This window comes from Leishmania martiniquensis, chromosome 2, assembly GCF_017916325.1.
Source record: "Leishmania martiniquensis isolate LSCM1 chromosome 2, whole genome shotgun sequence".
Lineage (NCBI taxonomy): Eukaryota > Euglenozoa > Kinetoplastea > Trypanosomatida > Trypanosomatidae > Leishmania > Leishmania martiniquensis.
This window is the reverse complement of record NC_090137.1, coordinates 94,319-116,369: the sequence shown is the minus strand read 5'-3', so window position 1 is coordinate 116,369 and position 22,051 is coordinate 94,319. Positions and strand designations below refer to the sequence as shown.

At 64.9% G+C, this 22,051-nt stretch overlaps 4 protein-coding genes across 4 annotated transcripts; all 4 read left to right on the top strand.

Annotated features, from left to right (window-relative positions):
- Positions 1–882: 882 nt before the first annotated feature.
- On the top strand, positions 883–3,174 carry LSCM1_08239 (uncharacterized protein; the record flags this gene model as incomplete). Its single annotated transcript, XM_067325574.1, has 1 exon — positions 883–3,174. The coding sequence occupies one exon, from the start codon at positions 883–885 to the stop codon at positions 3,172–3,174; it is 2,292 nt and encodes a 763-aa protein (XP_067181601.1).
- Positions 3,175–8,748: 5,574 nt separating this feature from the next.
- On the top strand, positions 8,749–10,707 carry LSCM1_08238 (uncharacterized protein; the record flags this gene model as incomplete). Its single annotated transcript, XM_067325573.1, has 1 exon — positions 8,749–10,707. One exon carries the CDS (start codon positions 8,749–8,751, stop codon positions 10,705–10,707), a length of 1,959 nt encoding a protein of 652 aa, XP_067181600.1.
- Positions 10,708–13,303: 2,596 nt separating this feature from the next.
- Positions 13,304–14,641, top strand: LSCM1_08237 (uncharacterized protein; the record flags this gene model as incomplete). The annotated part of the gene is made up of 1 exon (XM_067325572.1): positions 13,304–14,641. One exon carries the CDS (start codon positions 13,304–13,306, stop codon positions 14,639–14,641), a length of 1,338 nt encoding a protein of 445 aa, XP_067181599.1.
- A 119-nt stretch (positions 14,642–14,760) lies between these two features.
- On the top strand, positions 14,761–15,840 carry LSCM1_08236 (uncharacterized protein; the record flags this gene model as incomplete). The annotated part of the gene is made up of 1 exon (XM_067325571.1): positions 14,761–15,840. One exon carries the CDS (start codon positions 14,761–14,763, stop codon positions 15,838–15,840), a length of 1,080 nt encoding a protein of 359 aa, XP_067181598.1.
- Positions 15,841–22,051: the final 6,211 nt, after the last annotated feature.

The window sequence follows — 22,051 nt, the reverse complement described above, 5'->3', positions numbered from 1 at the left end:
CAGCTACAGTCGACTCGCCATGCGCTTTCTGCCGAGAAGTGGCGCCCATCGACGGCAGAGTGCGCGAGGGGGTGCCAAGATGGATGGGGAGAGCACTGGGTGTCCTCTACGGCTTTCCTGCGCCCCCTCTCTACTCGTTTCACCTGCAGGTGCCTCTGCAAGGCGCCCCGCCGCTTCTGTTCTGTGGGACCTTCACGTACTCACCGCCGTAATGCCCACCTCCCCTATTCTCACCTCTGCTCTCCCAGTCCACCTTCTCGCCTTTCCTTCGCGACGCGGTAGCGCTGCTGCAGAGCCTCCCTCCATCAGCGCACAAGGGCGCGCTCACGACAAAGAGGTCTCGTCGACTCACTCTCCCCCCTCACATTACCACGCATATGCACACACGCACGCACACTACCACAAGTGCTGGGGGGACCGCTGCAGAGGCGGTACACACTCCATCTGTCCGCCCCTTGCCTGACTCAGCGACATACACGCGGGTACTCCGCGCACAACAGACGAACGGACAACGTAGGACGCTGATATATCGCCACATCGCTGCCATGCGCACCTCTCGGCCCCTCTTACCCCCCATTCTTTGATTCCTTCTTCGTCTCGCGGCTCGTTCGGGCCATCCGCCTGCGCGGAATGCTGCGTGGTGCTACCCCTTGCTCAGCGCTGGGTGACCGGCGCTCCAAGCTGCGACCCTTGCACCGCGCACCACTATGCGCCTCTGATGGGCGCCGCAGTCCCTCTGATGATCAGTCGACTGATGGGCGGAAGAATGCGCAGATGGCGGACGCTCAGATACAGCGACCTAACTGTGGCTCACACTACACGCGCTCCAAGATGGTGCGCTGTGCCGGGCTGCTGTTTATGGTGCTTATCTGACTTGGCGCTATGACGAGTGGCTCCCTCTTCACGGACGATGCCTCTTTTCACGCCTCAGAAGCTGACGCGCATCTCTCTCCAGTGGCGGGTGACGTGGAAAATGAGCTGGTACTGCCGCCTATCCGCGTGGGTGCTTCGGATCGGGTGTGCGCCCTGTGCACCAGCGGCGTGGTGTACGCGCACGCCGGCGCAGAGGGCGGTGCTGTTGCTGCGGCGGATGCGAGGCTGCCTCGCGACGTGACGACTTTGGTGTGCCGCGATGTGTCGCCTGCAGGCGAGGCTGTGCTGGCGTCCGTGGAGGAGTGCGTGGCGCGCCTGCACCACGTAGGGCTGCTGCGTGCGGCCGCCACCCGCGAGGAGGCTGTGAACGCGTCGTGCGTGCGTGTGACGGTGCCCTCGATTGTGGGCCACATGAGCGGCGGCAGCAGCGCGTGCCCTGCGTTCCTGGCGGAGATGCGCCCGGTGCATGCGGGGCATGCGCGGGTGCAGGTGCGCTTTCCGCGCATGCCGTCGTGGCCGCTGCCCGGGGGCCGCGCGCTGCCGTACGTCGGGACTGCCGCTGTGCGTGACACGGACGTTGACCGGGACGTTGCACCGCCCGTGGCGGTGGAGCTGACGAGCGACGGCAGCGCGATTGTGCTGCGGTTTGGCCCTGACGCGACGTCGACTGTGCCGGGCGCGTTCGAGCTGCGGTGCGCGACGTACTTCCTCTCCGTGTTCGTTGGGTGCTTTGGCCGGCAGCACAACCAGCTGCAGGAGATCCTGCACGGCCTCGCCTTTGCGCGTGCGTCCAACCGCACGTACGTGCTGCCCACCTTTGTGCCGGAATCTTACGCTCCGTTCGTGCGTTACGATGCGTCGAAGCTGTATGGGTTCAACGCTATCCGGCGCGAGGGACGGTACTGCTTCGTGACGAACGACGAGGTGAAGCCGATCTTTGCGCAGCTGCAGGCGCTGGGCGCTGTGCTGGACCTGCGCCGCTTTGACTACAACGGCAACGCGGATGCGCCTCTCAGCCGCCGAAGGCCGACGCAGCGCAGGAGCTCATTTTGGTGGAAGTTGCCACCGGTGCGCAGCGGAGTGCGCGAGTACAACCTCGACGGCTGGCTCGCTGACACGAGGACCTTCTCTCCTCCGGTGCTCTCGGTGGCGGACCACCGCCCTACCTCGGTGCTGTTCTGCGAGTCTGTAGGTGAGCTGACGGTGGCTGACGTGTTTGGCAGCCACACCGAAGCTAGGCTGTACAGCCGCTGGGATCGCATGCAGATATACGCTGCGCGCATGCTTGAGCTGCTTGGCGGTGATCACGTGAGCGACGCCGCGGGAGGTGAGGCAGTGCAGGTGCGGATGGGCGTGATATCCGGCGAGATGGCCTTTTTTTTTCACCCGCAGCTGGAGGAGGCGACGTGGCTGTTCGGTCTGCTGCGCCCGTCGGCGCACGTGTCTGCGGAGGCGGATCGGGTGTACTCGGACAATGCCGAAGCGCTTGCGTGGCCGACGGAGGGTGCGGCCGCGGGTGGTGCTGAGAGGCTTGTGTTGCGTGACACGCTGCGGCCTGAGAACTTCAAGGGCGTGGTTGGGATACACGTGCGGCGGCGTGAGGGTACATGTCGCCGGGAGGCCATGGACCTCGGGTACACGAACTTCGCGCTGAGGCCCGGCACGTATGCGCTTGACCGCACGGACCCGAGCTGGGCTGGCAGGCACTCGACGGTGACGAGCATTGAGCTCGACTGCTCGTGGACGGTGGGGTCTGTGGCGGAGCTGTACCGGCAGTACGCGCAGTGGCTCTGGACAAACGTGTCGGACGCCTCTGGGCGCAAGTGTGTGCCGACGAGCTACGTTGCGTACGACGACCAGAGTGGGCCGATGGCGGAGAAGCTGGAGAGGGCGCTGCAGATGCTGAGCGCGGACGCTGTCGCAAGGCCCCGCAACGGCACCGTCACGCGGTACCCGGACCGTTACGTGGCGTCGTACGACCGCCGCATCGACACCAGCTTTCGAGCGCTTTACAATGCTGCGCAGCGGACGGCAGTTGCGCAGGTGAGGGCGAGCAGACGTTCGCCGGATTACGATAGGGCACTGAGGGAGGCGTTGGTGGGCATCTTGTACGAACCCGGCCTGCAGGAGATGCAAGCCATGTCGTTCGACTACATCATGCTAACAAACATGGCGGTGTTCCGCGGCAACATCATCTCGTCTGTGGCGACGAACGTGATGCTGCGCCGTTGGGGCCGTGGGCTTGCCAACCATGGCGTGCTGGCCGGGTATCAGGAGACGTTTTACAAGGGCGTTTTCTGAGGGGGCTCTCTTCCGCTTTCCTTCTTCGTCAGTCCGAATGGTGAGCGCCTTCGACGAGGGCGCGGGGGGGAGGGGCGCGCCACCGCTGGCTTGTGATGGCCGGCGGTGGGCGGGTGTGCCTTCCAACGCGGCCCCTCGCGTGGCGGTGTGGGTGCCGCGCGCTGAGCGAACTGCGTGGCGAGCACGGGAGGGCGTGCGGGCTGCCACAGACTTGCCGGGAGGGAGAGGGGGGCGCGTCTTCCCCCTTTCTGGCAGCCGTCGGCTGTGCGCCGCGCTGAAGCCGGCTGTCGCCGTGCGGCGGAGAGCCGCGGTGCTGACGACGCATGTGCCGGGCTCACCACAGGCTGTGGCGATTATTCTGTGAGGGCCCACATCCACGTAATGCTGCGCGCCACCCTCAGTCCTTTGCCTGCGCTGCTGCGCGGTGTGGGTGGGAATGAGTGAAGCGATGCGAAGCGTTCGGAGGGCCTTTTGCGGCTCTCATGACATGGCCTTCCGGCACAAGAGGTGTTCTCTGGAGGCAGGTGTGTTTGAGGTAAGTTTTGTAAACGTCTTAGCTCGATTCTTCTCATGCATCTATACGTTTGTGGCGAAGCATTCATGTCGGCTGCCATAGCGTTGTGTGCGTACACGGGCATTGGCTAGTACATGCCGACACTTCCCTCTACGTAGGCCAGGGGGAGTGCAATGATTCACGGACATGGAGACGATAAAAATGCATGTGTGACACTATATAGGATAATATTTTTTCCCTTTTTTGCATAATTGTGTACACAGGCACACACGGTGAGCGGCTTTGTAGATGCCTGCGGATGTGTGTGTGTGTGCACTGCTTCCGGGAACTGGGTAAAACCAAAGAGCAGAAAGGTATAAGAAGCGAGCATGACCGGAGAGCACTGAAGGAAATTTTTTTGTGCGTTGAGGCATCATCGTCGACTGCGCCGCTCTCTTTCTATTTTTTACTTATTTTTTTTTTGTGCATGACTTGTTCAGCGCAGCCAGGATGCCGAGAATCGTTGGCCATGAGGAGTGGCATGTGGATCTGAGGGGTAGAGGGGGGAGGCGATGCGCACCAGGCGCACACGGCTGGCCTAATGGAAAGGGGCCTTTGGCGCGTGGAGGGCGGGGCACATGCGGTGTAGTGGTCGAGGGCAAGCTGAAGCACCAGCCGAAGGGAAGGAGGTGCTCTTAGCGCGCTTGCAGAGACTGCGATGTCCCCAAACCGCACCATGTACGGAGGCTTGCGGCGCCTGCGCCGATTTTTCTGTTTGTGGTTCAGCGTGTCGCCTGCGGTACAGTGCCGCGGGTAGCTCTGCAGCTGCCGCAGCATCGTCCACTACCTCCCCCGAAACCGCGCCCCTTCGTCTCAGCGTTTGTGATTGCGCTGCCGGACCATTTCAAGGAACGGGTGTCGCATGGCGATTACGCCATGGACATGGCTGCGGCTCCCCTGTCTACGGTGACTGAGGTGTGCGCTCGATTTTACAGGGGGGAAGGGGAGGGGCCGGCGCGACGGTGATGGAAGAGCGCCTTGAGGTGGGCAGCGTCGTTCGCCGCGTGAACAGCAACGGTGCTCTCGGTGTGGTGAGGGGCCGGAGCCGCTCTGGGGCGCGGGTTCGTCACGACGTTGTCGTGCCGCTCTACGCCCCTCCGCCCTTTCCTCTTGCGGCGCTGCCATCGACGTGCCTTTGGTGCTTCGGACCGACGGATGTGATGATGGACAGGTGGCGGTGGCGGCGCGGGCGGGGGGCCGTGCTGCGAACCTCCTGTGCCGCTGCAGAGGCCCCCCCGCCCCGCCTCCTTTGCACTCGGGCCCCACACGGGCGTCCGTAGGAGAACGCGAGGAGCAGGACCGCGGCGGGCAAACCGGCGCAATGCGTCCCGTAGCGGCGGCGGCTCACAGTACTGTCGCCGCCCCCCCGCTCCTCCTCGCTGTGCGCAGCGCCGCTTTTCCACTGCTGTAACTGTGTCGGAGGAGGGGTTGGCGGGCGAGAGAGGAACTGGGGGGGTGCGCTGTGGGGTGGGGGGGTGGGGCTGTGAGGACGGCGCCCTGTGCGGGGAGACGGCAGCAGAGAGCAGGAACGCCGCAAGAGGGGGATCACCAGCGAGGGAACCTGGGGGCGGGCGGTGCCTGGCGGTCAGGCGACTTGTGATGCCCCTCTCCTGTCCTCCCTGCTTCGCCCCCCCCTGCCCCTCTTGCGCCTCCGCCGACTTCCTCTCTCTGCTCTTCTCTGTACGTGCGAGCTGATGGCCTATGCGGCCCCACTCGCCGGCCCCTCCCTTCCCCTCTCCTCTCCTTCACTCTCTCCCCTGTCTCCGCCTCTGCTCACAGCTCTCGCCTTTCCCCCGACTTCGTCCACCGCACACACGCACGAGGCACCACGCGTACCCGCGCACACCGCAACAACGACAGCCGCTTGCCAAAGGCTCCGCTTTCCTATTCCTCCCTTGACCTCTCCTCTCCCGCCCACTTCCACATTACCTCTTCTCTCAGCTCCGCTCGCTGTGGCAATGGCGTGCAGGACCAGCGGTATTCTCTACGTGATCATCCAGTTCATTGCGTTCGCGCTGGTGGTGGTGGCGACGCCGCTCGACATGTTTAAAATCAAAGATCGAGACTTATTCGACAGCAATGTTTGCATCACGTTATGGGGTATACAGAGGATGTGCTACAGCCGGTTTTACGAAACGAGGTCGGACGAGCTGTGGGAGAACTGCCCGTCGCGCCGCGACCTCTTTCGCCTTGCGCAGGTCTTCGCCATCATCTCCATTGTTGTGTACGGCACCGCATTCGTCATTGGCTTTGTGGCCCTGTTTTGCTGCTTCTTCCTCCGCTGGGCCTGTCTTGGGCTCAACATTTTCGGCATCGTCACCCTCGTCATCGTCTGGGCCTCCATGGCGGCGACCTATAGAAAGCAGTTCGTCTTGTGCCTGACGCTGGACCCCTTCTTCAAATTTGGCACCGGCTTCGCTCTCTTTGTGGTGGCCTGGGCCTTGGGTATCTTGAATATTATCTTCGTGGTGCTCCCGTGCTAGGTCGGCGTGCTCTAGCGAGAGGGAGCACCCAGAGCAATAGATAGGATAAGAGGGGGAGGCAGTGGGAGGCGGAGGCGGCGCTTGAGAGCCGGGCCCCCCCTTTTAGAGAAAGACGCCCTGGCGCAGTAGCCGGTGGAGGCCGCATCAGAGAGGGGAGGGGAGGGAGGGAGGGAGAGGGTGGAGAGAGGGGGGGTGAAGGCTGCGGATTCTCATCTGTGTTTTGTGCCAGCGTCCCTCTCTCTGTCTCTTTGGTGCGTGCGTGTAGCGCACCTTACGCGCTCTTCCGGTGAGGTTTACATATCCTCGTGGCGCCCCCTTCAGCGCTCATCCCACGCCGCTGCCGCCCTTTTCTCTCTCTCTCTCACTGTCTGTCACTCTTTCCTATGAGTTTTGTTGCTTTTTTTCTGTTGTTGTTGCCTTTTGGCGCGCTTTTTAAAAATTCTTTATGTTACGTGTGTGTGTGTGTGCTCGTATTGCTCAGGGGAGAGACTCTGCCGGTTTCTCCTCGAGTTGCTCTCCTCCTCCTCCTTTTTTTTCTTCAAAACGCGCTGGGTGGGGGCGCACGCGGGCCCTCGCTCACGTCCTCCTTGGCGGAACGGCATGCACACACACACACACGCACACACACACACACACACACACGCACACGCACACGCACACACACACACACACACACACACGCACGCGCACTTATTTCTACGTTTGTACCGAATGCCACTTCCATGGCCGCTCTTCTTTTCTTCTCTGTTCCTCCTCCGCACGCGTGTCTCTCTCCCCCCACTCCTCCCCCTGTATGCCCTCGCCGCTGCGTTTCCTCATGCGTGGCGTGGGCCTGCGTCTTGCAGAGGGAAACGCACACGTAGGCGCCGCCAGACCCACCCGCCAGCCTCCCCCCTTTTCCTTATAATGCGCTCCCTCTGCTTCTTGCCTTCGTTGCCTCTCTTGGTGCCACTAGCTACCCCACTTCTGGCGCCCGCCCGGTGTACCCTGGCCGACAGGAGGTGATGAAGAGGGAGGCGGGTGGGCGGCACCGCCGCCGCGGGCTGGAACAGGGAAGAGGGAGAGGGCGAAGGGGACCGGGGGCGGCGCACTAGCAGGACGAGCGGGCGGGAGGGGGGACGCAGGGCGACACTGTAGAGCGGCCTGCAAAGGCGTCACACAACCGCCCCCGCTTCCTCCTTCGACGGCATCGTTTTTGCTGTCTTCCTCTGTCTGTCTGTGTGTGTGTGTGTGTGCGTCTCCTCACCCCCTTTTTCGCACGCTGTTCTCATCGCTGTACGGCTCCGCGGCACGCGTGAGAGAATGCGCCGACTTGTGGCGGCTCTGCGTAAAGGACACGGCAGCGAGGCTGGGGTGCTCAGGGACTCCGGGGCGGGGTAGGCTGGCATGTGGCCGGCCGGCTTTCCTCTTGAGCACCGCCCACGTGCGCCTGGGCCGCCCCCCTTGCACTTTCGCGACAGCGGCTACTGACTGCGCTCTCGGGCAGCACTGCGGCCGCTGCGGGGCGTGGATGAAGACGCGCGGCGCATGCAGAGCCCATCGTGCGCGCATGGCCCTGGAACACCAGCAGGGGCGTGGCGTTGCCGTGGCTGCCGCGGATGCCGAGGCGGGTGCGCGGCGTCTGTGCGCGAGCACACCCACACACACACACAGACAGACACCTACGGAGGGAGGAGGCGCACGCACGCATAGGCACTCCCCCCTCCTCCTCCTCCTCCTCCCCCACATACAAACATATATATATTTATATATATATATATCGCGAGGCGACGCCGCCTAATAAACGACCAAAACGAAGGTTGTCTCTTCCCTCAGCCAACCACCCCCTTTCCCCCTCTAGAGAACAAAGAAAAAAAGGGAGGTGATGGCAGCTGCCTCGTCCCTTCCGCTACACCGCAGTCTTGTCACGCCTTTCCTCCTCCCTCTGGCGGTGCTTTTTTTCTTCTTTTTCTTCTTTCTCTTCTTTTTTTTTGCTGTTTACGCCGTCCTCCCTGGCGCATCTGTTTGCTTTATTTTTATTTATCTTGACGTTCGTCTCGTCGACGCGTTCGCACCGCGCCTTCGCCCCCCCTCCGTCGCCATTCCCCCTCTTCAAGGTGGGGAGTGGCGGGGGGAGGGGGAGCACAGATGCCTTCTTGTTCTCTATTGCTTTCGCGTTCGGGCGGCCCATATCAGGGCCGAGCTCTCTGCGCGGATGGCGAGCGCGCTTTCACTTCGATGCATGCCGGCTGCCTGCAGACATCTCGACGTGGGTGTGGGGTGTGCCCTTTCTGGCCTCGTTTGAACCCCTCGTCTCGTACCCATGGCTGTCCTGCACCCTCTCCCCCTCCCTTTTCTCTGCGCTGCACCTTCGCGCCTGCGCTTTTGGCGTTTTTTTTTTGTGGAGGAGAAGGGCAGGGCTTGCGGTGGAGATGAAGAGCTTTTGGCCCCCCTCCCTCCCCCTGCTCCCAACCAAACAGACGCTGAGCCGACTCCTTGTTAGCACAAACACACACACACACACACACGAGCATCGTCTCTTGTTTTTGCCTTCGCGCCATGCGGCGAGGAGTCGCGGGCGTCCTTCTGTGCGCCATACGCGGCACCGGCCGTGTCGCCTCCGCCACCCCTGCTGCCTCTGCTTCTTCCTCCTCATCTAAAATCTCTTCGGCGCCTGATGACCCGCCCTCCTCAAGTGTGGGTGGGGTTGGCCCGCACTTGGGGTCGCCGAGCCCGGGGCAGTGCAGTCACTGGGCCTACGGTACGGTCCGCCGACCGCCGTCTCGTAAAGAGCCGTGGGACAGCCTGGAAGGCATGCTGGTGAGCATTCAACCGACGTACCCGGCGAGCGTTTTCGAGGACCGCCCCGTTGCCGTGGGTCGTCTCATCACTAAGATATCTGAGACGGCTTACAGAGCGAAGATATTTAGTGCCGCCAAGAAGGGCGACGCCGCGCTGTCGCTGACGCTGGATGTCGGCACGCGGGCGATGATCAGTGTTGCGGATACCCCTGCCAGCGCTGCCTCTGTGGTGGAGTCGGGCATGCACATGAAGGGCACCATTGTCAGGGTGAACGGCAATGCGACCTACATTTTTCTAATGGACAATGACGAGGTGGAGCTTTCTGTGGCACCGGAGCGCATTGTCGCGGTGCAGCCACCGAAGAAGTTGCTCCACAACGCAAAGCTTTTAGAGCTGGTTCGCTGGCTGCGCTCCTGCGTCCACGACCCTGGAGACGTCGAGGCCGTCGCGTACATTCTGTTTCGCCGCGGCTGGCGAGTGGAGCAGATGTGTCTACTGGAAAGGGCAGATCTCTCGCAGCTGGTGTTCGTGCCAAAGCTCGAGCGGGACGCCATTAGCGAGAAGGCGCAGTGGGAGCGCGACCACCACAACGTCGTTCGTATGCTGAACCGCGAACGGCTGAAGGATAGTAATCTGCGCTATGCCCTGGCCAAGTACAAGGGGACTATCAGCTGCCTTTGCGGCGTGTTCGTGGTCAGCTATGTCTTCACGACGAACCTGCACGCCTATCGGCGCCAGCAGCGGGGCCACCAGCTCAAGACAGCTATCAAGACTCTCTCGACGTCTGCCCAGGCAGCACAGGATGATCATGCGCCCGCGACGGCTGGCAGAATCTTTGTGGTGAATCGCCAGGATGAGGAGGCGCTCGTGCGCCGTGTGCTGACGCAGATGATGCCATCGCATCCCCGCATCGTCGCCTTCACCGGCAGCTCCGGCAGCGGAAAATGTGAACTGTGCAGTAACGCCATGCGCGGGGAGGGCGTGCCGTTCGTGCGCGTCCACTTTCGCGGCACCGAAGACACGCTGCGCAGCGTCGTTAAGGCGTTGGGTGTAAACAACATAGAGGTATGCGGTGACTTGCTGGCCTTTGTGGGGGAGGCCATGCGGGGTGCCACTGTGGAGGGCAGCGACCGCATTCCGTTCTTGGTATTGAAGCTGCGCGAGGACAGTGACCTGGACAAGGTGTATGGCGAGGTGGTCAGCCTGGTCAGCGACTACCAGGCGTGCCATATCATTCTGGAGGTGCCCATGGAGGCTCTCAGCCGCTCCAGTGTATCGCTGCCGAGGCTCGATGTCTACCACATTCCACCCTTCTCCCGCGAGCAGGCGTTCGCGTATACGCGGCACCGGCTGGATGCGCTGGACCTCGTGCACTTTGTGGAAACTGTGGGGACAAGCAGCAACGACATCGACGAGCTTTACGCTGCGCTGCGTCAGCGAAACGTGAAACCGGCCACGCACACGAGTCTCAAGCTCGTGAGAGCGATGCGTCGGCTGCAGGCTGTGCTGGGACCCCCCGGCTCGCCTGCCCGTGCCATGATAAAACGGATGGCCTCGATGCCCTTTGACGAGGGCTTACCGGACGACAGTCTTGCGGACGTGTCTGTGCTCGGCCAGGCAGACCTGCGCGAATTCGTGCTGTACGATCCACTACAGGGCGAGTGGCGCTTCACGCAGCGGATTCTCCATACGGCAGCGCGCTGCCTCTTCATCTGACCGCTCCCAGAGGCAGGCGCGGGTGCCCTCGCTTTTCTCCTGCGCCCCGGCACCGAGGCCGTCCGCGATGCGCTGCCTCTGCGGGATTCTGTGCGACGACAAGTCAATCGGCGTTCGAGCAGCTCATCCGACAGTGCTGCACAGTGACACGGTGGCTGGAAACTGCATGCGAGTCGCCTTCTCTGCCTTTCCAAGCGTCCTGTCGACAGTGTAAGAGACAGCGTAGTGGAGAAGTGCGTGTGTGTGTGCTAGGGAGGACCCCCCAAAGGACTCTCTGGCGCTCTGAAAGCTCAGCTCCGCAGACAGGCAGAGTGGACAGGTCACTGAGAAGACTCAGCATACTTTTGCGCTGTGCTGGCAAGGCGGCGGCCCAATTACAGACGCACACAACGCGCAGAAGTGCCTCTTTTCGTGCAGTCGCGCCTCGGACTGGCAGTGCCGGCAGCGAACCTTCTCTCCCATTTCTCTCTCCCTCTCTCCCCTTTCTCTCTTTCCTTTACGCCGGCGTGTGGGTGCAGTGGACCCTGCGGGGTGGCGCGGATACAGCCACAGCCCTCATGGCCCCTTCCACGGGCCCCCCTCACACACACACACACACACCCGCCATAGGGGGCCGCGCTCGGCAGCAGTGTGGTGTGTGCGTGTGCGTGTGGCTCTCACGGCGCAGAGGGGTTCCCGCCTCGGTGGAGCGCCGAAGGGCTGGTCCCGGGAGGCGAGCTGTGTGGGGACTTCTCACACCGTCTGCGCTGCTTGGCGGCCCCACGGCGCGGTACGCCGGGGAGCAGCTTCCGGCGGCACGTGGCCTGGGGCGGTGGCGGCTCGCTGGCGTGCCTCCGTCCTGCAGCGGATGGGGGAGTGTGCGGCGCCGCTGGCGGACGGGCCGCTGCGTGCGAGCGGTGGCGCGACCGCGTGTGCTGCGGCTGCGTGCGCGATAGCGCTGCCGGAGCGCAGGCGCAGCGTGGAGGGGCTGCTGCGCACGCGCTGGTGCGGCGTGCTGCGAATGCGGGAGTGGATGCGCTGCCGGACCAGGAGCCGCTAGCATGCACGTGTCGGGCAGTGGTGCCGGCGGCCGATGCGGCAGAGCGGCTCAGCGGCGCTGCCGACACACAGGCGAAAGCGAAGTCGTCCGTGTGCCCCCGCTCCGTGCTGACGGATGCGCTTGCGGAGGCCTGTGACGGCCGCAGGGCGAAGGCCGCCTGCCTCTTGGGTGGGTGGTGGTGGGGGGGCTGCGCAGGGAGTGGGCTGGGGATCTGGCGGAGCGGGGCCGGCCCGGGCGCGTGCTGGGACGACCGCGGCTTGTGGCGCGAGCCCTGACACTCCCGGCTCAGCGATTTTGGTCGCTTCAGAGAGGGGCATGGCGACGCCTGTATGGGCGACGCGCGTGGACGGGGCGACAGAGCAGGCCGCCACGACGGGGGTGCGATGGGGGACACGGCCCTGCCGACGGTGTGAGATGGAGGCGGGGCGCACCGCAGCGGTGCGCTGTGGACGGGGGGTTGTTTTCTTATCTGTTTCGCTGCGTGTGTGTCTGTCGGTGCCGCGGCTCACCTGCGTGCGGACGGCAGGTCTGCCCTCGCCGCTCTCCTCGAGGGGTGACGCGCGCACGCGTAGGCGGTGGTGGTGTCGACGCGGGGCTGCAGCGACTCACCGCCGCCATGGGCGATGCGCTCCTAGCCCGCTGCGTGAGATGCGCGCGAGAAGCCCCGCAGGCGGCCCGAGCCGCGGGCGCGCACACGCAAGCGGAAAGGGGCGAACCACTGGGCGGCACGGGGATGTGAGCCCGGAAGCAGCACGGATGGCCGGGCGGCACCGCAGTGTTGTCCGAGTGCCGGCACCGCACACGCGCGTGCCTGTGCCTCTGTGTACATGGTGAGGCTTGCTGCTGTCTGCATGCGCCGGCGCGAGCGGTGCGATCTAACGTGCTGCGCGGAGGTGGGGTGGACTGCGGCTCCTATGCGGACCTGCTCTCGCCCGTTTACTCTCTCTCGTCCGCCCTCTCACTCACATGCATCTCGTGCTCTCAACAGTACCTGACTGTGCCGTACAATAGGCGCAGGGAAGAGGTGTAGCCTTTTTTGGTGACATTCTGCCATCATCACACGACCACTGTGCTTGTGCCTTGAAAGTCTTTTGTTATACAACCGCCCAGTGTTGGCTGGGGCTTGCGCAGTTTTTTTTTGATTTATGTGTGCGAGAACAAAGGGGTGCTGCTGCGAGATTTCTGCCCTTTAGGGGGATTCACTCTTATCCGCACATGCGCAATACTGCTTGTGTGGGCTCTTACGAACGTGGCTGAGTGCGGCAGTGAGTTCCCTCAAGTGTTCTCGTTAGTGCGCGCGCTACCGGGCCATATACACTGGTGCCTCGGGTAGCTCTCCCCACCACTCTGCGTGCAGCGCTGGCCTTCAGTGGTTTCCTGCTGAGTTAGTCGTCGTCTTCGGTTCTGCATTGAAATGGATTGCGTGCAGAGGGGTGACAGTGAGTCGCACGCAACGCTTGACAGCCATACTCAAGTCCTTCTTCACTTCATATACGACAGGGTCAAGGCTCTTATATAAACGCACGAATTCCACCGCGCACCATCTCTCCCGTCAAGATGGAGCGGGCAGATCAAAGCGGTGCCGCTGCTGCGATTTCAACAACGACGGCGATGCGGCTTCCCGGGGTCCCGCTATCGTGGAAAGGCAGTGAGCGGGAGAGGGCCAACAGCTTCCACAGCCCCAATGCGCTTTCAAACGGAACAATGTCGAGGACACCAGAGCCGAGGCATCGGCATGGAGGAGCTTCGCGTCTCTTGAAGTTTCGGCGCCTTTTTGGATTCATCAAGCCAGACACCGCCCGGTTCTGGAAGCGACGCCTGCAGTCGCGTAAGCGGCCAGCTTACCTGCTCATGGATATTGTTCTCTGCATCAGCTTCTTGGTGGTGATGTGGTGGCTGTTCAGGTGGTCGAAGCGCCCGCATCAGCCATCGGAGGCACAGCTAGTCCGACGTTTGGGTCCGCTTGCCAAGCCTTGGGCTGTGCTGGTGCAGCACGAAGGTGCCGTGAGCCGCCTGAATAACACAATCTTAGAAGAAGAGCGGCTCGCGCGATGCGGTGGAGGAAAGGGCGCACCGGTGACGGCATGCAAAGAGCCCCTCATTCTGGCAGCCCACATGCTCCCCTCGTGGACACTGCACGCGGTAGACCTTCGCTGCCGCGATTGTACAGACATCCACACCGCAGAGGCTGCTATACGGGGTCAGGATCTTGCCCAGCGGTATGGGGTGTTCGCGACGTCGTCTGCGCCGCTGGGCCGCGTGGGGCCGATGCTGCTTGCGATGGCGAGCGTGACGGACGACGTGAATGTGCGCGCGGAGCTGCGGCGGTGGGAGTGGCTGCGGCGTGTGTACGGCGAGGGGTTTCCGACGGCGGGCGACGGTGCTGGGGCGACCGCGCCGCCGCGAACACCATATCTGGCGGTGATGGGGATCCCGTCGACGGACCAGCCGGCGCGCGCTGCCCTGCGTGAGGCGCAACGCAAGACGTGGCTCGGCTACCAGGAGGTGGCACGCACGGAGAACCACTTCGATGCGGCGCTGCTGCAGCTATACCTCTTTGCGGCTGTAGAGCCTGCGGTGCCTGCTGATGTGACGCCGGATGCGCCGGGAACGGCACCGTCGGCGATGAAAGGAAGTGCACCGCCGAGCATCTTCGCCTCCCTTTGCCATAACACGGCCACCCTGCTGCCGAGCGTGCGAGAGTACGGCGCGGCTTCATGTGCCCTGGCAGCAGACAGCGTAGGGACTGAGGGCCTCGTCCTCGACATCGAGCGCCGCCGGGTGGCCCTCCGCCGCGCTTGGCAGCATACAGATGTTGTAAATTCGCCCTGTGATCGAGTTGTCCGGGCATGTCATGCCGAAGAGGGGCAACGACCTCCTTGTTGGCCTATCTGAGCCGCGTACTGTCACTGCCCGTGACCCCAGCGTTTATCACACCGGCGGAGTACATCTGCTGCGCGTCGTCTGCGCTGTGGCAGGAGGCGCTGGCGCACCGCAACGTCTTGTGGATCGACATGATGACAGACCGGCGGCCAACAACGGCAAAAAGAATAGGCGAAGACGGCAAGTGGGGCCTTCCCGTGGAGGTGGGGATGAGCCAGAAGCTGATCCTGTGGCTGGAGTACGCGTACCACGCGTTCCCGACGGTGCCGTTCATCATCAAGGGCGACGACGACACGTACGTGAAGGTGCCGCAGTTCCTGAGCGATGTGCGGTACGTGATGGGCGGCATGCAGGCGCGTCAACCACCGCCCCCGCCGCGGTGGTCGGTGAGCAGCGCGCAAGAGAGTGCGATGGAGCTGCGGTTGGCGGGGGCAGGGGCGACTGGCGGCACAGATGCCGGTGCCGGCGAGGCGAAGGTGGGGAGAGCTGCGTCTGTTGTGAACGAGGCGGAGTGCGTGTATTGGGGCAGCCTGCGCCATCACCTGCACACGCAGTTTGGCGCTGGAATGACGTTCATGATGCACCGCCGTGTGGCGCAAGCACTGCTGGAGCCGAAGGCGAGTAAACGCCGGCTTGACATTGTGCGCCTCGCCGCGGACGACTTCTCGCCGAAGCGGACGTCGGCATACCGGCGCATCATGTTTCACCACGAGGACATCCTCACAGGGCTGCAGATCTACCGCTCGTTAGCACGGGTGAAGGAGCTCTGCCCGAATGGGCGACTGTGGTATGTGAAGGAGTGGTACGCGCGCTTTCATGACATGCACGTCGGGCGGACGCACAACGTGACGTGGTCGACGGTGGTGGCGCACCGGTGCCGTCCGTCTGACGCGTACTACCTGCACCATTACTTCCATGAGGAGTACCGCATTGCCGCCGCCGGGAGCATGTACGCGACGGAGGAGGAGCACGAGGCGGCGGCAGTCAAGATGGCGATGCAGTGGGTGGCGGAGAGCCGGCAGGATCCGCTTCTGATGGCGCTGAATTGGAGCGGCCTGCCGGATGTGCAATGGGTGCGGAACATCTCCCGGCGCCCGCCCTTCAAGCTGGCCGAAGGCGACGGCGTCGCTGTGTACGAGAACCGCTACGAGTACTGGACGCATGAGGCGACCAGCATCCACGACGGGTATCGCTCTCTGCCGCAGTGGTGAGGAGGCGGACACGGGCGGCGGCCCGTAGACATGACGCGTCTTGAGGTGCGCAGACGCAGAGAGAGGGAGAGAGGATGCGAAAGGGTTGCGCAGCGGAGGGGTGAAGGAAGGACAACCGCACCCGTCGGCACGCAGCTGTGCGGCAGTGCTCGCGTTGTACGTCTGCTCATGCATAGCAGCCCTCTCTCTGCGGATCCCGCAGGGGAGGGACTGCGCCTTCGTGGGGTTACTGCTGCCAGCCACCGCGACCGCTGCTCCGCGACGACTCGCCACGCCCACCTCCCCCGCAGCCTCTTTCCCCCTTCCCCCCGACAGCGTCGCACAGAGCCTTCTCAGGAGGACAGGTGCCAACGTGCATCAGAGACGCGGATGGCGGGTGGGGAGGGGGCGTGTGGGGACGGGGGCAATGCGCACTCGATGGACTCAGCCGCTCGCACGGCGCGGCTCTCTGTCGACTGTGCTCAGCGCCTCTGCTGTGCCGTGCTCTTTTGGGCGTCGTCTGCGCGGCAGGGCTTCTCTCTCTGTGTCGCGGGGAGGCCGGCCGGCCCCGTGCGCGGGCACAGGGGGGTGGGTGGGCTGCGCTGGCGCTGTGCGGCGGGTGACTGGCGGTGGCAGGACGGTGCGCGGATGGCGTGCCGTCTACTGCCGCGGGAGCGCTGTGATGCCGGCGACCAGGGCCCCCCGGGCGCCCGCCCGATTTCGCTGTGAGGGCGCGCGGGCCGATGCTGTGTCCGACGTGGTGCGCGATGTGGGCGGGCCGCTGGGAGCTCGCTGGGCGCCCCATCGGGAGGACATGATGCTGCGCGCGAGGACCTGTCTGCGCGCATGCTGCTCGCGCGGCCCGTGCCGGTGCACGCGCCCCTGTCCCCCTCGATGGCGTCGCTGGAAGCGGGAGACGCAGGCAGAGGCCCTCCCCCCAGGCAGCAGGGTGGTGCGGGCGCCGGCGCGAGGACTGTGCGTGCGGTGCCCGGCGCCGCTGGCATGGTGTGCTGCCGGCACGCAAGGCGCGCAGGGGTGCGACGGCGTGAGGGCATCGACGGCAGCGGGCGGCGCTTAGCGGCTGTGTGCGCGTCCCCACACCACACACACCCACACTTATGTCTATGCCATAGATCGGCTGAGCCGGATTGCGGCGTAGGGCGGACAGGCGTCGCAGGGGAGCGGAGACTTGGCCGGGACACCCGGCGTCTCTGTCATGGACCTCAGCTAGCCGCCGCCCGCCTCATGTGAGACCGCCGACACGCAGAGCTGCGTACCGCCGCACCGCGCAGCATCGCCTGCTCGTGCGCTCTCTCCTTCGCGGACGTGCTGCTGTGCCGCCGTGACTCACTGCTCATCTCTTTTCCCTCTTTCCTCTGGTGCTTGCCGGCCCTCCCCCACTGACGGGCCGAAGCTCACAGCGTGTCGCGTCTTCTTGTCCTTTGTGTGCTTGCCTGCGGACCCTCCTCCCCACGCCATCCCCTCTCTCGGGTGCGTCCCCCTCTCTTCGGTCATCTGCACCCTTTGTGTGCTCGGGCAGGCTGGCAGGTGCCGGAAGCTCGCTGTGGCGGGATAGGCAGAGGGGCACGCGCTGACCGCGCGCACGACGATGCGGCAGGGCAGCTGTGCGCACGCAGTGAAGTGGCGCCCTGCGGCGGGCCATGTAACTGCTGTAGACGATGACATGGCCTCGAGCTCGGTGGCAGCCGAGGCAGCGGCGAAGGATGCCTGCCACTCTGCCTGCCTGGCCGAAGCCGCCAGTACGTTATCGCCGCCGTCTGTCGGCGCCCACGAAGCGTTCCTGGAGCACGGCACGACGGCGCGCCCGCCCGTGAGGAGGTCTTTAGCGCCGACGCTGAGGCGGTGTGTGCTGTGCCAAGCGTTCCCGGCCTGCCGGCGCGGCACGGTGCCCCGCGTTGTGACGCTCGCACTGCTTGCGCTGACGCTCTACACGCTGCACACGGTGAGCCACGTGCCGCCTGTGGCGCCCAGGAGACCCGATGCGTCGCCGAGGTACGTGCAGCCGATGGCGCGTGCGTCGTGGTCTGTGCTGGTGCAGCACGAGGATGCGGCGCAGCGGCTGAACGCGACGCAGCCTGCGCTGTGCGGCGCCCAGCGAGCGCTGTGCGACTCGGTGCGCATCAGCGCCGCCCTGCTGCCGTCGTGGACGCTGCGCGTGGTGGAGCGGGACTGCGCGTGGTGCCTGGACGCGGGCTGGTACGGGCCCGCTGTGGAGGGCGTGGAGCTGCAGCCGCGGCACGGTGTGTTCGCGACGTCGTCTGCGCCGCTGGGCCGCGTGGGGCCGATGCTGCTTGCGATGGCGAGCGTGACGGACGACGTGAATGTGCGCGCGGAGCTGCGGCGGTGGGAGTGGCTGCGGCGTGTGTACGGCGAGGGGTTTCCGACGGCGGGCGACGGTGCTGGGGCGACCGCGCCGCCGCGAACACCATATCTGGCGGTGATGGGGATCCCGTCGACGGACCAGCCGGCGCGCGCTGCCCTGCGTGAGGCGCAGCGTGGGACGTGGCTCGGCTACCAGGAGGTGGCACGCACGGAGAACCACTTCGATGCGGCGCTGCTGCAGCTATACCTCTTTGCGGCTGTAGAGCCTGCGGTGCCTGCTGATGTGACGCCGGATGCGCCGGGAACGGCACCGTCGGCGATGAAAGGAAGTGCACCGCCGAGCATCTTCGCCTCCCTTTGCCATAACACGGCCACCCTGCTGCCGAGCGTGCGAGAGTACGGCGCGGCTTCATGTGCCCTGGCAGCAGACAGCGTAGGGACTGAGGGCCTCGTCCTCGACATCGAGCGCCGCCGGGTGGCCCTCCGCCGCGCTTGGCAGCATACAGATGTTGTAAATTCGCCCTGTGATCGAGTTGTCCGGGCATGTCATGCCGAAGAGGGGCAACGACCTCCTTGTTGGCCTATCTGAGCCGCGTACTGTCACTGCCCGTGACCCCAGCGTTTATCACACCGGCGGAGTACATCTGCTGCGCGTCGTCTGCGCTGTGGCAGGAGGCGCTGGCGCACCGCAACGTCTTGTGGATCGACATGATGACAGACCGGCGGCCAACAACGGCAAAAAGAATAGGCGAAGACGGCAAGTGGGGCCTTCCCGTGGAGGTGGGGATGAGCCAGAAGCTGATCCTGTGGCTGGAGTACGCGTACCACGCGTTCCCGACGGTGCCGTTCATCATCAAGGGCGACGACGACACGTACGTGAAGGTGCCGCAGTTCCTGAGCGATGTGCGGTACGTGATGGGCGGCATGCAGGCGCGTCAACCACCGCCCCCGCCGCGGTGGTCGGTGAGCAGCGCGCAAGAGAGTGCGATGGAGCTGCGGTTGGCGGGGGCAGGGGCGACTGGCGGCACAGATGCCGGTGCCGGCGAGGCGAAGGTGGGGAGAGCTGCGTCTGTTGTGAACGAGGCGGAGTGCGTGTATTGGGGCAGCCTGCGCCATCACCTGCACACGCAGTTTGGCGCTGGAATGACGTTCATGATGCACCGCCGTGTGGCGCAAGCACTGCTGGAGCCGAAGGCGAGTAAACGCCGGCTTGACATTGTGCGCCTCGCCGCGGACGACTTCTCGCCGAAGCGGACGTCGGCATACCGGCGCATCATGTTTCACCACGAGGACATCCTCACAGGGCTGCAGATCTACCGCTCGTTAGCACGGGTGAAGGAGCTCTGCCCGAATGGGCGACTGTGGTATGTGAAGGAGTGGTACGCGCGCTTTCATGACATGCACGTCGGGCGGACGCACAACGTGACGTGGTCGACGGTGGTGGCGCACCGGTGCCGTCCGTCTGACGCGTACTACCTGCACCATTACTTCCATGAGGAGTACCGCATTGCCGCCGCCGGGAGCATGTACGCGACGGAGGAGGAGCACGAGGCGGCGGCAGTCAAGATGGCGATGCAGTGGGTGGCGGAGAGCCGGCAGGATCCGCTTCTGATGGCGCTGAATTGGAGCGGCCTGCCGGATGTGCAATGGGTGCGGAACATCTCCCGGCGCCCGCCCTTCAAGCTGGCCGAAGGCGACGGCGTCGCTGTGTACGAGAACCGCTACGAGTACTGGACGCATGAGGCGACCAGCATCCACGACGGGTATCGCTCTCTGCCGCAGTGGTGAGGAGGCGGACACGGGCGGCGGCCCGTAGACATGACGCGTCTTGAGGTGCGCAGACGCAGAGAGAGGGAGAGAGGATGCGAAAGGGTTGCGCAGCGGAGGGGTGAAGGAAGGACAACCGCACCCGTCGGCACGCAGCTGTGCGGCAGTGCTCGCGTTGTACGTCTGCTCATGCATAGCAGCCCTCTCTCTGCGGATCCCGCAGGGAGGGACTGCGCCTTCGTGGGGTTACTGCTGCCAGCCACCGCGACCGCTGCTCCGCGACGACTCGCCACGCCCACCTCCCCGCAGCCTCTTTCCCCCTCCCCCGACAGCGTCGCACAGAGCCTTCTCAGGGAGGACAGGTGCCAACGTGCATCAGAGACGCGGATGGCGGGTGGGGAGGGGCGTGTGGGGACGGGGGCAATGCGCACTCGATGGACTCAGCCGCTCGCACGGCGCGGCTCTCTGTCGACTGTGCTCAGCGCCTCTGCTGTGCCGTGCTCTTTTGGGCGTCGTCTGCGCGGCAGGGCTTCTCTCTCTGTGTCGCGGGGAGGCCGGCCGGCCCGTGCGCGGGCACAGGGGGGTGGGTGGGCTGCGCTGGCGCTGTGCGGCGGGTGACTGGCGGTGGCAGGACGGTGCGCGGATGGCGTGCCGTCTACTGCCGCGGGAGCGCTGTGATGCCGGCGACCAGGGCCCCCCGGGCGCCCGCCCGATTTCGCTGTGAGGGCGCGCGGGCCGATGCTGTGTCCGACGTGGTGCGCGATGTGGGCGGGCCGCTGGGAGCTCGCTGGGCGCCCCATCGGGAGGACATGATGCTGCGCGCGAGGACCTGTCTGCGCGCATGCTGCTCGCGCGGCCCGTGCCGGTGCACGCGCCCCTGTCCCCCTCGATGGCGTCGCTGGAAGCGGGAGACGCAGGCAGAGGCCCTCCCCCCAGGCAGCAGGGTGGTGCGGGCGCCGGCGCGAGGACTGTGCGTGCGGTGCCCGGCGCCGCTGGCATGGTGTGCTGCCGGCACGCAAGGCGCGCAGGGGTGCGACGGCGTGAGGGCATCGACGGCAGCGGGCGGCGCTTAGCGGCTGTGTGCGCGTCCCCACACCACACACACCCACACTTATGTCTATGCCATAGATCGGCTGAGCCGGATTGCGGCGTAGGGCGGACAGGCGTCGCAGGGGAGCGGAGACTTGGCCGGGACACCCGGCGTCTCTGTCATGGACCTCAGCTAGCCGCCGCCCGCCTCATGTGAGACCGCCGACACGCAGAGCTGCGTACCGCCGCACCGCGCAGCATCGCCTGCTCGTGCGCTCTCTCCTTCGCGGACGTGCTGCTGTGCCGCCGTGACTCACTGCTCATCTCTTTTCCCTCTTTCCTCTGGTGCTTGCCGGCCCTCCCCCACTGACGGGCCGAAGCTCACAGCGTGTCGCGTCTTCTTGTCCTTTGTGTGCTTGCCTGCGGACCCTCCTCCCCACGCCATCCCCTCTCTCGGGTGCGTCCCCCTCTCTTCGGTCATCTGCACCCTTTGTGTGCTCGGGCAGGCTGGCAGGTGCCGGAAGCTCGCTGTGGCGGGATAGGCAGAGGGGCACGCGCTGACCGCGCGCACGACGATGCGGCAGGGCAGCTGTGCGCACGCAGTGAAGTGGCGCCCTGCGGCGGGCCATGTAACTGCTGTAGACGATGACATGGCCTCGAGCTCGGTGGCAGCCGAGGCAGCGGCGAAGGATGCCTGCCACTCTGCCTGCCTGGCCGAAGCCGCCAGTACGTTATCGCCGCCGTCTGTCGGCGCCCACGAAGCGTTCCTGGAGCACGGCACGACGGCGCGCCCGCCCGTGAGGAGGTCTTTAGCGCCGACGCTGAGGCGGTGTGTGCTGTGCCAAGCGTTCCCGGCCTGCCGGCGCGGCACGGTGCCCCGCGTTGTGACGCTCGCACTGCTTGCGCTGACGCTCTACACGCTGCACACGGTGAGCCACGTGCCGCCTGTGGCGCCCGGGAGACCCGATGCGTCGCCGAGGTACGTGCAGCCGATGGCGCGTGCGTCGTGGTCTGTGCTGGTGCAGCACGAGGATGCGGCGCAGCGGCTGAACGCGACGCAGCCTGCGCTGTGCGGCGCCCAGCGAGCGCTGTG